At 43.3% G+C, this 12,149-nt stretch overlaps 1 protein-coding gene across 2 annotated transcripts in view; it reads left to right on the top strand.

The window, feature by feature from the left end:
* The first annotated feature begins 2,077 nt into the window (after positions 1 to 2,077).
* Positions 2,078 to 12,149, top strand: part of WDR45B (WD repeat domain 45B) — a 29,119-nt gene continuing 19,047 nt past the window's right edge. Inside the window, exons 1-2 of one of the 2 annotated variants that reach the window (XM_067547694.1) lie at positions 2,078 to 2,255; positions 11,251 to 11,325. In XM_067547694.1, coding sequence (XP_067403795.1) covers positions 11,268 to 11,325 — 58 coding nt within the window. In that variant the 5' untranslated portion in view covers positions 2,078 to 2,255; positions 11,251 to 11,267. Of the gene's footprint in view, positions 2,421 to 11,250; positions 11,326 to 12,149 lie in introns of both variants that reach the window. The other variant, XM_067547693.1, reaches the window with a different exon arrangement.

Below are 12,149 nucleotides of genomic sequence, written 5' to 3'. Positions count from 1 at the left end.
CAACCCTATGAAGTAGGTGGTATTATCATATCCATCTTAAAAACTGTGGAACTGAGTGACAAAGGTAAAGTAACAGGCCTGCTCCAGATGGCACCAAGTCTGGGACAGAGGAACTCATCTCACAAATGTCCATGCTTCTTTCCCTTCAACTATAAAGAAATTGTTTCCCAAAATTTGGGAGACTGGAGTTCTTTTGCTCTCTTTTTCATTAACAAAAAAAGGAAAGATAAGATCCTGTCTGGTGAGAGGAAAAACATTGACTAGCTCAAGGGTATGGCTGTAGTTAGATGCCGGAGAGAATCAGCCACAACATCAAAGCAAAGTTCAATTTTTATTCCCCTGTAAACTTTACACCTGTCTTATTCCAAAGAAAGGGTGTTGCCAGTTGTTTAAACACACAACCGATATTCAATATCCTTAGTCAAATTAGGTGTGTCTTGGCTTGTGTGTGGGCATACTAATGCATAGCAGGCAAGGCTGTTGTTCCAATACCAGTGTTTCAAGAAGATAGGGTGTGCTGGGTAGGAGGCAGAGAGAGGTTCTTTGTCTCACAGTGCATGCTTATTTGAAAATGTGTAAAATACACCCAATGCAACTTTGCTGGGTGCTTGTATAATATTTAACAGAGAGAACTCTTAAAAACAAAAGACTTCCAACCTCTCAAATTACATAACACACCAATTTATTGAACTTCTTCCTATCCCGCAGGCAAAAATCAGAGAAAAGAAGCTGATGACCATAAAAGTCATAAACGCTAACAGACAGTTACAGTTAGAGGGTGGAGGAGAGTGGATACTGTGGTTGGCAGCCATCCACCAAGAACATCTTTTCCCCAAGAGATCTCAATTATGGCAATATAGTGGGGGAGAGGTAGTCTCCCAAAGAGCCTGGGTTTGAACCACATAGGATGTTGCAGATCAAAGCAGGCACCCTGAATTGCACGGAGAAGTGAATAGGTAGTCAGTGTAGTTTTTGGAGAACTGGTGTAATAGATTTCCTGCATCTACCATCACCAAACGTGAGCAATCCCATTCTGCATTAGTTCAGCTCTTGATCGGTCTCTAAGGGGAGGCCTACAATCGAGCCCGTTGTAAAGGAAAGGGTCAAAGATGATGAAAAGCTCTTTCTGGGATATCATGGGCAGTTGGGGATCCTAACGGCACTCCCTAAATGTGGACCTGTTGGACAAATGGGAGCCAAAGCCTCTCAATAAGAGAGATGAAAATTCATCTCACTCCTCATGCTCCTGGTAAAGGCTACCCTGGTACTGCAGAGTGCATACATGTACATGGCAAGGGGGCCTAGATGGCATAGCAAGAGAAGTTACAAACCGAAGCGGATAAAATTAAATATGGGACCCTCTTCTGCTTCCTCATGGTACGATTTCTACTCTGCCTCTGTCGGTACAAAGGAACCATAAAGTCAGTGGATTGGGCATTGTTGGGAAAAAGAGTACAGGGCCAGAATGTCCCTGTGCTCAGGTGATCCCCACTATATGAAATGGCCCTTTGTGACTGCAGCTAACTGGGACAATTTAGAGGAGTCTTGAGACCTCAGTTCCATGCCTGCCAAAATTTGAATGGTGTAATCATGGACATGAGGGGAGAAAAAGCAGGAAAGCCCTTTGTACTCCACTGGAATGTGTTGAGCTGAAGGGCATTGAGACTAACACAACAGAAACAAAAAATACTTGGCTGACAGAGATGGTCCTCCCTGCCTGAGCACAGCTAGCCTATATGGCTGCTACACAACGGATACCCAGATCCAGGCTCAACCTTTGTCAGCCCCATATGTGGGCCTCTCTCAAAGCAGTCCCAAAGGGAGCTTCCCTCTCTGTTGTGGGAAGTGAGGGCAGATTCTTCAGCAGGTAGAAAACTCCCCATGCCAGCCCTGGTGAGAAGGGGAGTAGATTCCCCCATGCAGCCCTGGGAGGGGCAGTGGATCCTCCATTCCAGACTGGAAGTAGATCCCCATGCCAGCCCCAGGGGGGCAGTAGATCCCCGGTGGGGTTGTGTGTGGAAGTGGATCCCACATCCCCACCTGGGGTAGGCGGATAGCGGAGTGGGCGAGGGAGGTGTTGCCCGTGCTGGGAAAGGGAGCGAGCTCCGCGGGCGGTTCGATTGCTCGGCGATCCTCGGCCTGGCGGTTGGCTGGTATCTGGGCTCCGGCTCGGAGCAGTCGGCGCGCGGCCTGACGGGGTCGGACTCAGTCGGAAGCGGGCGCCGGCCTGTCCCTGTGCCCGTCCGCCGGCCGCGGTGAGTGTCGGGCGGCGCCTGGGCTGCGGCGGGACCGACCCCGTCCGGGGCCGCGATGATTTAAAGGGCCCGGGCCAGGCCCGCACCCGGTAGCAGCCATGAACCTGCTGCCGGCCAACCCGCACGGCAACGGGCTGCTGTACGCCGGCTTCAACCAGGACCACGGTGAGGGGCCGGGCTGGGCCGGGGGAGCGGGGCCGGGGCCGGGGCCGGGGCCGGGTCTAGGTCTAGGGGGAGCGAGGAGCTACGGCCGAGTCTGGTGTATGTGGCGTTTGGGAGTAGGATGGGTTGGGTTTGGTTTGTTTGGCTGTGGCGGGGCCGGGGCTGAGGTGACTGGGTGGGGGGAGGGGTGACTGGGGGTGTCTGGCTGTGACGGAGCCAGGGCCGGGGTGACTGGGGAGTGGGGGTGTCTGGCTGTGACGGGGCCGGGGTGACTGGGGTGTCTGGCTGTGGCGGGGCCGGGGTGACTGGGGAGTGGGGGTGTCTGGCTGTGACGGGGCCGGGGTGACTGGGGGTGTCTGGCTGTGGCGGGGCCGGGGTGACTGGGGAGTGGGGGTGTCTGGCTGTGACGGGGCCGGGGTGACTGGGGGTGTCTGGCTGTGGCGGGGCCGGGGTGACTGGGGAGTGGGGGTGTCTGGCTGTGACGGGGCCAGGGTGACTGGGGGTGTCTGGCTGTGGCGGGGCCGGGGTGACTGGGGAGTGGGGGTGTCTGGCTGTGGCGGGGCCGGGGTGACTGGGGGTGTCTGGCTGTGGCGGGGCCGGGGTGACTGGGGAGTGGGGGTGTCTGGCTGTGGCGGGGTTTGGAGTGGGGAATTATTCTGTCCTTTTGTTCTCAGTCCCTTCCTTTATTCTCCCCCCAAAACCCTCCAACCACACTCAAGTTTTGGGACCGCACACGCTAGCCCCCTCTCCCCCCTTCGGCCGCTGAGGTAATGGGGTTCGCTATGTGGCAAAGTGGAGCGTGACGTGGGGCTGAAAAAAGCCTCGCCCGGGCTGGGTGTGGAAGCCGAGCCTGTTCTCCTGCCTTCCTGGGGAGGCGCACACAGTGCTGTTTACCTTCTCTGCCCCTGCAGCCCCAGGCCGGTCCTGACCGCTGACTGAATTTAGGGGTCGATGGCTTTACTCTGGGGCACCACAACTGTAAATCTTCAGATCCCCAAGTGAGTTTGGGAAGTGGCTCGCATTTTGGAGTGTGACCATTCTTAACACTTTTAGCTTAAGTGCTAGTAGGGATATGAAATGTCAGAATTAGGAGCGATTCAGTGTGTGGTTTCTGCAATAATCAAGTTTAGAGATGCTTTCTGGCTTTTTGTATACTAGGAAAAATCTGCATCCCGTATACATGGTAGCAACAGTGAAAATTGTCATGTCAACAAGGTGCCAGTGTTTTTTGCTACCATCTTGTGTACACTGCAGTTCCTAGTCTTACTACTACTGTGGAGTGTTATATAGCTGGATTTTACCAGTGTAGATGCAGCTGTTGTGTCCCTTAAGCTAGAGGGATATTTCTATATGGCATTCTCAGTGCCATGCCTTCATTTGTTTGTTTCTCTCAGCTGTCAAGTTTGAGAGGAATGCTTTGGAACCGAAGTCTATGGCCAGAATTTTCAAAAGTGGTAGTGATTTTTTTTGGGGGGGGGTGTCCCTGCTTTTCAGCTGGTGGGTCCTTGGCACTTTCTGAAAATCAGGTTCCCTTTAAATTTAGGCACCTAAATAACCAGTCACTGAAGTGAAAGGTATTTAAATTATAAATCTTAGTTTTCTGTTTAAAATAGGGAAATCTCTTCTGAGATTCACTGAGGAAGTAATTTGCAGAATGTGCATGTGTCATTTTAACATAAATATTTGTGTCTTGTACAAATCAGTGGTGGAGATTTGGTTGCGGTGTCTGATTTGTACTATACATCATGGCTAAAAAGACATTGGCAATATAAGTAGATCAATAGTGTTATATTCCATCTAATGATAGGTAGAGTCAATTGGGTGGGGAAAAAAACTAATTAAAGCTTCAAACTGTATGCTTAGCTTTAGAGGGGTAGTTGTGTTATTCTGTGTACAGAAAAAACAAGAAGAGTCCTGTAGCCCTTTAAAGACTACAAATTTAATTTCTGCAGGCATAAGCTTTCATGGGCTGTAACCCACTTCATCAGATGTAAGGAATAGCAATCAGATGGGTGGGTGGGTGGGTGTGTGTGTGTGTAATATACATACATCCGAGGGTAAGGAACAACAATGGGGAAGGTAGGTATAAGCAAAGTCCAGAGTAGTTGAGGCCTATTCACAACCATTGATTAGGAGGTGAGAATGTGTGAACAGTGACAATTACCTCTTGTAATGAGAGAACCATTCCAAGTTCATATTTAGACCCAGTTTGATTGTGTCAAGTTTGCAGATGAATTCCAGCTCTGCAGTTTCTCTTTGAAGTCTGTTTTTCAAGTTTTTTTTGTAGAAGCATGGCAAATTTCAAGTCAGCTACAGAGTGTCCTGGGAGATTGAAGTGCTCTCCGACTGGTTTATGGATGTTACCATTTTTTATGTCTAATTTGAGTCCATTTATTCTTTTGCATAGTGACAGTCCAGTTTGGCCAATGTACAAGGCAGAGGGGCATTGCTGGCACGTGATGGCATATATTACATTAGTAGATGTGCAGGTGAATGAGCTTCTGATGGTGTGGCTGATGTGGTTAGGACCTGTGATGGTGTCACTAGAGTCGATGTATGCGCAGAGCTGGCAACGGGGTTTGTTGCAGGGATAGGTTCCTGGGTTAGTGTTCTTCTTGTATGGTGAACACTATCCCTGCTACAGGACTCTTGTTGTTTTTGCTGCTTAGCTTTAGTTTCTCAGGGAAATTGGGGATGATTTTTCAAGGCACAAGTGAAAGTAAAATGCCTAACCTCATTGACTTTTAATAGCTGTTAGGTGCATCACTGCTCCTAATGCCTTTGAAAATCTTCTTCATAGTCAGTTCCAATAAATGTTGTATATGTGCCTAGTCCTGCTGTCTCAATGTACAAAATATCAGTCTTTTGAATGTGTCGTTGTCTTGTGCTGTGGGGGGGAAGACTTATGGATGAGTACCATTTTTCTCCCAGAGTGAAAGGAAATCAGTCTTATAGCTTAAAACAAAGTTGTAGTTATATTTTTTTCCCTGTTTTTTCCTTTCGTACCCATTGCAATAAAGCTGTTTTTTTGTTTTTTTTTTGTTTTTGTTTTTTGTTTTAAATTACCCCGTGAGAGTGAATGTGAATTGTTCTGTGATATATGTAATGTTTGGCAGTTTTTCTGTGAGCAGTGGGTCTTTTTTTAAATGAAGCTACACCTTTGAGGTGTTTGAGCTACCACGCTGGCTGGAAAAAAGTCTAAATTGATCTTAATATCTCCCCTGTCATCTCACATTTGCAACAGTGGTAAGTGTGGGCAGCTTGGATTTTTGGGGTGCGCAGTTTCAATCTGTGTATTCAGACATTGGAGATCAGCTCTGGTACTTGTTCCACATGTGTGAGCACTAGTGAGGAGTATTGACTAGAATTGATGTACCATCTTAAGCTTGGGTCCTAAGGTGAATGCTACAGGATTCTACCCATCTGCCGTTCGTTGCAGCATCAGGTCCTCAGTTTAAAATAATTTTGTTGCTGCTATGACTCCCCTTGTTTCCAGAATGAAATGTACACCAAACAGGGATGTAATTTGCTATGGGGCAAAGGTGGCAGCTAGCCTCCCCCCAACTTTGAATATCAGTCGACATAAGGAAAGCAATAATTGCCTAGTTATTTTCATTAATGATGCTGTTTGGGACAGAGAATGTAGTCTATGTTGATGCAACTTTGCCATCACCCCCTGAATTTGTCTGAAATATGATTCTCTTGATGCTGAGTATTTAATTATATTCTGGTAGCACCCCAAAATGTCTGAAGGAGTTGTACAGACTCTCTTAAGAAAATAGACCCTGACCTGAGGAGCTTACCTTAACATAAACTGGCAAGTTAAACAATCCTCTAGTTATATAGGCAAAGAAAGTGAGGGAAGATTTGCTTGTAAACTACTGTAACTCTTTCCAGTTATAAGTGGTATTTTTGTACATTTAAAATATAGCCTAACCAGTATGATACTTGATGGCATGATGGAAAGACTTTGAAAGTGTTTATTATTAATTATTTTTCCTTGTCATTGGGAATGTAGTTCTTAGAACAGTAAGCAGGAAGAAAACCTCACTTCTTCCATTTTGCTACTAACCAAAAATAGAAATCTGAGTCACTGGAGTGCTGAAACTTAAAGTGGGTGCCTGCATATAATCTTGCAATAACCTCATTTCTCAATAACTCAAGAATAGCCAATCCTGTGCTTGCAGGGAGATGGGAGGGATGATCTAATAGGGCTGGAAAAGACCTAACTTCTATGACTGGTATGTTTCAAAAGCTTCCATCTGCAGTATCAGAAACGCATCTCTTATTTTTTTTTGCTATGAGCAGTATTACTACCTTTTTTTAAAAAAAATTATATTGGATAGCTTTGCACTGAAGATGCCATATCTTATAGAAAAGGCTAAGTGTTGTCAAGTACTTCACAACGAGTAATTCACAATGAACTTTTTTTAACAATTTATAATTTAAAGTTTGATATACTCTTAGTACTTGTCACTTCTGTAGTGCTTTGAGGTCCTTGGACAAAAACTCTTCACAAAAATTAATGAATGAAACATTATGATAACCTTGTCACCTAAGGAAGTAGTAGTTTCACTTACTGAGAGGGATTCTTCCCCTTTCACTCATTCTGCCCCCCAAGGTGTCATACTGCATCAATGGCAGAGTTGGTAATAGAATCCAGAAATTGTCTGAGAGTCCTGTGTTCAAACTACTAGACTGTTCTCCCTTTTTCAAGCCTTGTTTTAACAGAGCAAAACAGCATAGTTAGACCTCATGATACAGAGATGATTTTGCAGCTCACAGGTTTTAGACAAAGTATGCAGTCTTAGATAATATGTGCAGATCAGAGGATGCGATTGGTATGATGGTTTCCTTAGACATCAATATAACAAGTCTCTAACCGTGATCCTAAAGTAAAAAAGATTTCCTCTATGCCAGCATGGCACTTTCCAGGGCAGATACTTTAGTCCCTTCCAAGCCCTCCCTTTTTTACTTTGGAACCCCTGGGTCAATATGGGCAGACAGTACTCATTCCACCATTACGTCTTTTGCGTGGTTCCTTCTTTTGCCTCCAGTCCATAGCAGGTTGCCATGTGAAGCAGAGGGTCCTCTTGTCTCGCAAAGTTTTCACTGTCAATAAAAGAGAAACCTTAAATATGGAAGCTCATTCTTGTTTCCTTCCCTCTCCCACTATAGCACCTTGCTGTGTTGGTCTCTGAGAATATGCATACTTGACAGCTTGGAGTATGCCTCCTCGCACAAGTAGGCAGACTTGCACTAGCTTTGCTTGAGGTAATGCACTAAAAATGGCCGTGTGGACGTTATGGCATGGGCAGTGACTCAAACTAGCCATCCAAGGCCAAGCCCACTCGAGACCTTCTGGGTCTGAGCCTGGGTGACTAGCTTGAGCTGCTACCCTTGCCATAATGTCCATGTTGCTATTTTTAGTGAGCTAGCCCAAGCAAAAGTATTGGGAGTCTGTCTACCTGGGCTGGGAGGCATGCTCCCAGCTGCAATGTAGACATAACTGAACACAATATACTGAAGATAAGTTTCCTTGGAATGTCTGAACTTTCCTTCTAATGCCCTTTCCCTGGGGAGTCTACCTTTGTAGAAAACATGCAGTAGCATTATAGCAAATTTTAATATCTGCTAACGTACAATCTGTTTGAGTTTGTTATAGAATTCTGGTATATCATTAATATTGAAGCAAAAATTAAAAGCTTTTTTAGTATGTAACAATTTTTAAAGCATTATTTTACCACCAAAGTACACTGGAAATATTGTCAGTCATTCTGTAGTGAGCCTCTTATAGAAAGGAAATTAAATAGCATAAATATAGTCTCCTGGTTGAGAGCTGATTATTCTTGAATAATATCACCTTACACAATTGCCATTACACTGGAGAATTTTCCCCTTTTGGGGGAAAAAATAATTACAGCGCCTTAGAGAGTCAATTGTAAGGTTTGTCAGATAAATTATCAATTTATTAGCCCCATAGTTGCAGCCCATGGAATACTATTTGCTTTGTCAGCTCAACGTATTCTGTGAATTAATGACACATAGCAAAATGAAGCTGTGGATTTAGCTTGACAAAGATGCTTTAACGTGTTGAATTGAGGCATTTAAAGTTTATATTCAATAAAAAAGACTTCTGACTGGTAGTATTAACCATTTGCCCTTCTCCATGTGTGAACACACACCCGTACAGAACTCTTTAAAGAAAATTGGGCTGAGCAAAAATCTGCCTCATATGAAGTTGTGCTCTACAAACTACTACATCAGTGCCTGTGAATAAATTAATTGGCCTTTCTCTTCTATTCTTGGGAGATGATTTTTGTTAGTATTGAAAGCAGGTGTAGAGGTAGTCACTTATGTTGCCATGAGGGTCTGCTGACTGAGTGCTTGCAAAATAAGAGGCTGATACTACATCTATTGGAAATCGGTGGCAAAGCACCTTCTGACATCAATGAGTGGAGCTGTGTGCCTGTTGTAATTATTGTTTTTCTATGAGCTCAGTCAGCAGGAATCCTAAGGAGGCTCTCAAACTTGCATCCTGTTCATGGTAGAATGGCCCCTCTCCAAATAATCAAGCTGGTGTATGGTCATATTTGAGAAGAAACTCTCTCTCCTCAAGTAAGGTGGCAATAAAACAGAGGAAAAGAGAATGAAGTGTTAAATAACTGGGTTCTTTAAGGTATTCAAACTTCTCAGCAAAACTCTTAATGTCATTCTCCTCTCTCTCTCTTCCCTCTGAAACTTTTTTTGATGGCCTAGACTGAAACAACTTAATAGGCTATTGGGTTACTTCAGTATTCTGGCAGTATTTCAGTCCTCTGTGACAGGGGTAGAGATTTCTTCATATACCAGTACTTTTTGATTGCTGACCTGGAAAGTCTCTTGTATACAAATGCAGGATAGTGCCCATCCTCAACAAATTGCTTTCCTGAAGTTGATAACTTGTTGATGCAAGCTAGTTAAAATTTTAAGGAAAAATAAAAATGTTTAATCCATTTGTTTTTTTTTAGTGAATGTGCCATATCTGGTATGTCTTAATCTTAAAAGCATGTTCTGTAAAATTATCCTAGTATATAACTGATAATACATAATCACAAGATTCTGAATGTCCTTGGCACCATTCAGGTGCTTCATTGCATATATTTTGCTCATACTGCATAATCTAGAGTACCAGATATCATCCTCATTCTGGGGATATGTTACTTCATGTTACTATTATGTAGGTTCATAATAAACATATGCACTTTTGTCTGTAATAAAACTGTATCTACTTGGTATTAAGAATTTACAAGAGTGAGCAAACTGTGAACCCAGTGCAGTCTGAACCTTCTTTCCAGGGTTTGTCTGCCTTTCAGCTACCCAACAATCAGGATATTTTGATGTGCAGAAACAATTTGACATAGGGATCTAAGCAAATGGTTTGGCAAGCTGAAGAAGGAAAGTGTGACATGAAGTTTCTAGCTTTGAGGTTGTTAATTTGGGGTTATAACTCAGAGCCTGAGAGAATCCTTATTTTTAAGCTTTTATTATTTTGGAGTAACCCTTATCAATAGATACTTAGCAAACAAGTTCTCAAGTTTTGTATAAAAGGGGTTTTAAAAAATTTCAGATCATTGCATAGGAATAAAATTAAACTTTTTTTCTAATTATTTGTGCCCTTGAATCAATGTTCTTTATGGATTTTGAGATGCCACTTGTAAATTATTGTTTGCAGTGTTTGTAGCTGGGTTGGGCTCAGGATATAAAAGACAAGGTGGGTGAATTAATATATTTTATTGAACCCAACTTCTCTTGGTGAAAAAGACCAGCTTTTGAGCAACCCAGAGCTCTTCTCACCCGTCTTGTCTCACTTTTAAATTCTGTATTTGTTTTTTATCAAGTTAATTTCTTCCATAGCAATCTCTGAATTCACAAGAATTAGCATATCTGGATGCTTGTTAATGACTTCTGAGTGTTCTGGCTTAATTCAAAACTGGCAGGTAGTATGACTCACTACTTACTTGTGAGGAGTAGCACTATTAGTACTTACTAATTTTAAAACAAATAGAACAGCAGAAGAACTCGGACACGGGGAGTATGAATGAATCTATTAAAAGGCATTTCTCCTCCCGCATCCAAGAACTCTGCATGACCCAATCCTTTACTTACACTTTAAAAAAAAAAAAAAAAAATTGGTCAGAGATCTGTAAAATCTGTTTATTATGAACTCTTTAGTTTAAAAGTTCAGTTGATCTAATTCCCCATAGTTAATTGCAACTGATGGACTTTCAGTTCTCACTATACTATCCTGGAAGGGACTTGAAAGCATGAAAGATAAAGAGCTATTCTTGCTTATTTCAGGAACGAACATGTAAGACAATTTAGTGAAGTTTTAATTAGGAATCTAAATATTTGAAATAGGACTCCTGTTAGTACATGAAGTGAGTATATGGGTTTTCTGTGCTAGCTGTTACTGGGGAGGGTAAGATTCACCGAGAATACACCAGACCTGTGATGTCCTTCTCCACAGAACTGACTCATGATCAAACTGCCTCCTATGTGATACAATATCTCCTTTCCGTCCATTGTTTCTTCACCACCTGTTTAAACAAAACACCAGGAACTGCCAACCATGAAACTAAGTGGAAAAAACCCCTTTGCACAATTTCCATTTATATTTTCTATTTTGAACTACTAAAGATACCCAACATTCTTCTTTAAATAAATTTCACTGAAATAAAGCTCTTGAATAGTGAATCCAGCCCTCTGACTTACTCTGTTTTGCATTTACTTCATAATTAATGCTTTTTTTTTTGTTTTTTTGTTTTTTTTGTTTTTCCATTTTGTGTGTTAGGATGCTTTGCATGTGGAATGGAAAATGGATTCAGAGTTTATAATGCAGATCCTCTCAAAGAAAAAGAGAAACAAGGTGAGATGTTTTCTCATTTTTCTATGCCAGCTCTGTTTTGAAAATCCAACCTTCTTATCTTTTCTGAAGGATTCTTGCCTGGATTACGTTCTTCCTGCATTGAGCCCTTGTCCAATGACTTCCCTTCCAGCCAAGGAGGGCTACACTGCTTCCAAAGGGAGTTTTATTCATGCCACTTCTAGGTCAGCAGTTTAACTTCTGATAGTCTGTTAGCTCAGGCAGTAAAGGACTCAGGTATGTGAGCTTGACGCTAGTAGCAGACTCCGACCTCTGTGGACTAGTCACAAGAGCGGATCAACAGCACATTGTAAGTGTAGGTTACAGAAAGAACTCAGGCAGCCCTCTAAAAGTCACAGCCTAAACAATAGGTTGGGGTGTGTTTTAGAAGGAGACCTCCACATCAACTGGCTAGAGGACTAGGTTGTAATCTGTGTTTGTTTTGTTTTGTTCCCTGCCTGATCCTATCATCATGTAAAAACTGCTTTGGTGGTTCTGTTAAAGCCCATATGCAGTCTGGGTCAAGACTAAAACTGTCAACAGTAACTTCAGTGAAACCCATTCTTCTAACCAGTGGCGTGAGCCAGGCCACATCTGTTCTGAAAGGAGTGGTGTTTTCTGTACCTCAAATATAAGCCTTTCTCCCTGCTTCCCGCTCCCGCGTTTGACTGCCAGTGAGGCGCAGGGGTTTCCTAACAACCTCACTGCTTTTCCAGTCATCTTTCTTAAGCATGCTCTTCTAACTTAAAGTAGTGCAGATGTATCTGGTTCCAGTCCACACATCCTTTAGTTGCCCAAAGAGGGATGTAGGTCATCCATCTTAATTT

Source organism: Emydura macquarii, unplaced genomic scaffold (assembly GCF_026122565.2).
Source record: "Emydura macquarii macquarii isolate MOO-44397 ecotype Brisbane River unplaced genomic scaffold, CSIRO-AGI_Emac_v2 contig_1230, whole genome shotgun sequence".
NCBI classification, from domain to species: Eukaryota; Metazoa; Chordata; order Testudines; family Chelidae; genus Emydura; species Emydura macquarii.
Note: the sequence above shows the minus strand (reverse complement) of the source record. Positions and strands in the feature narration are given on the sequence as shown.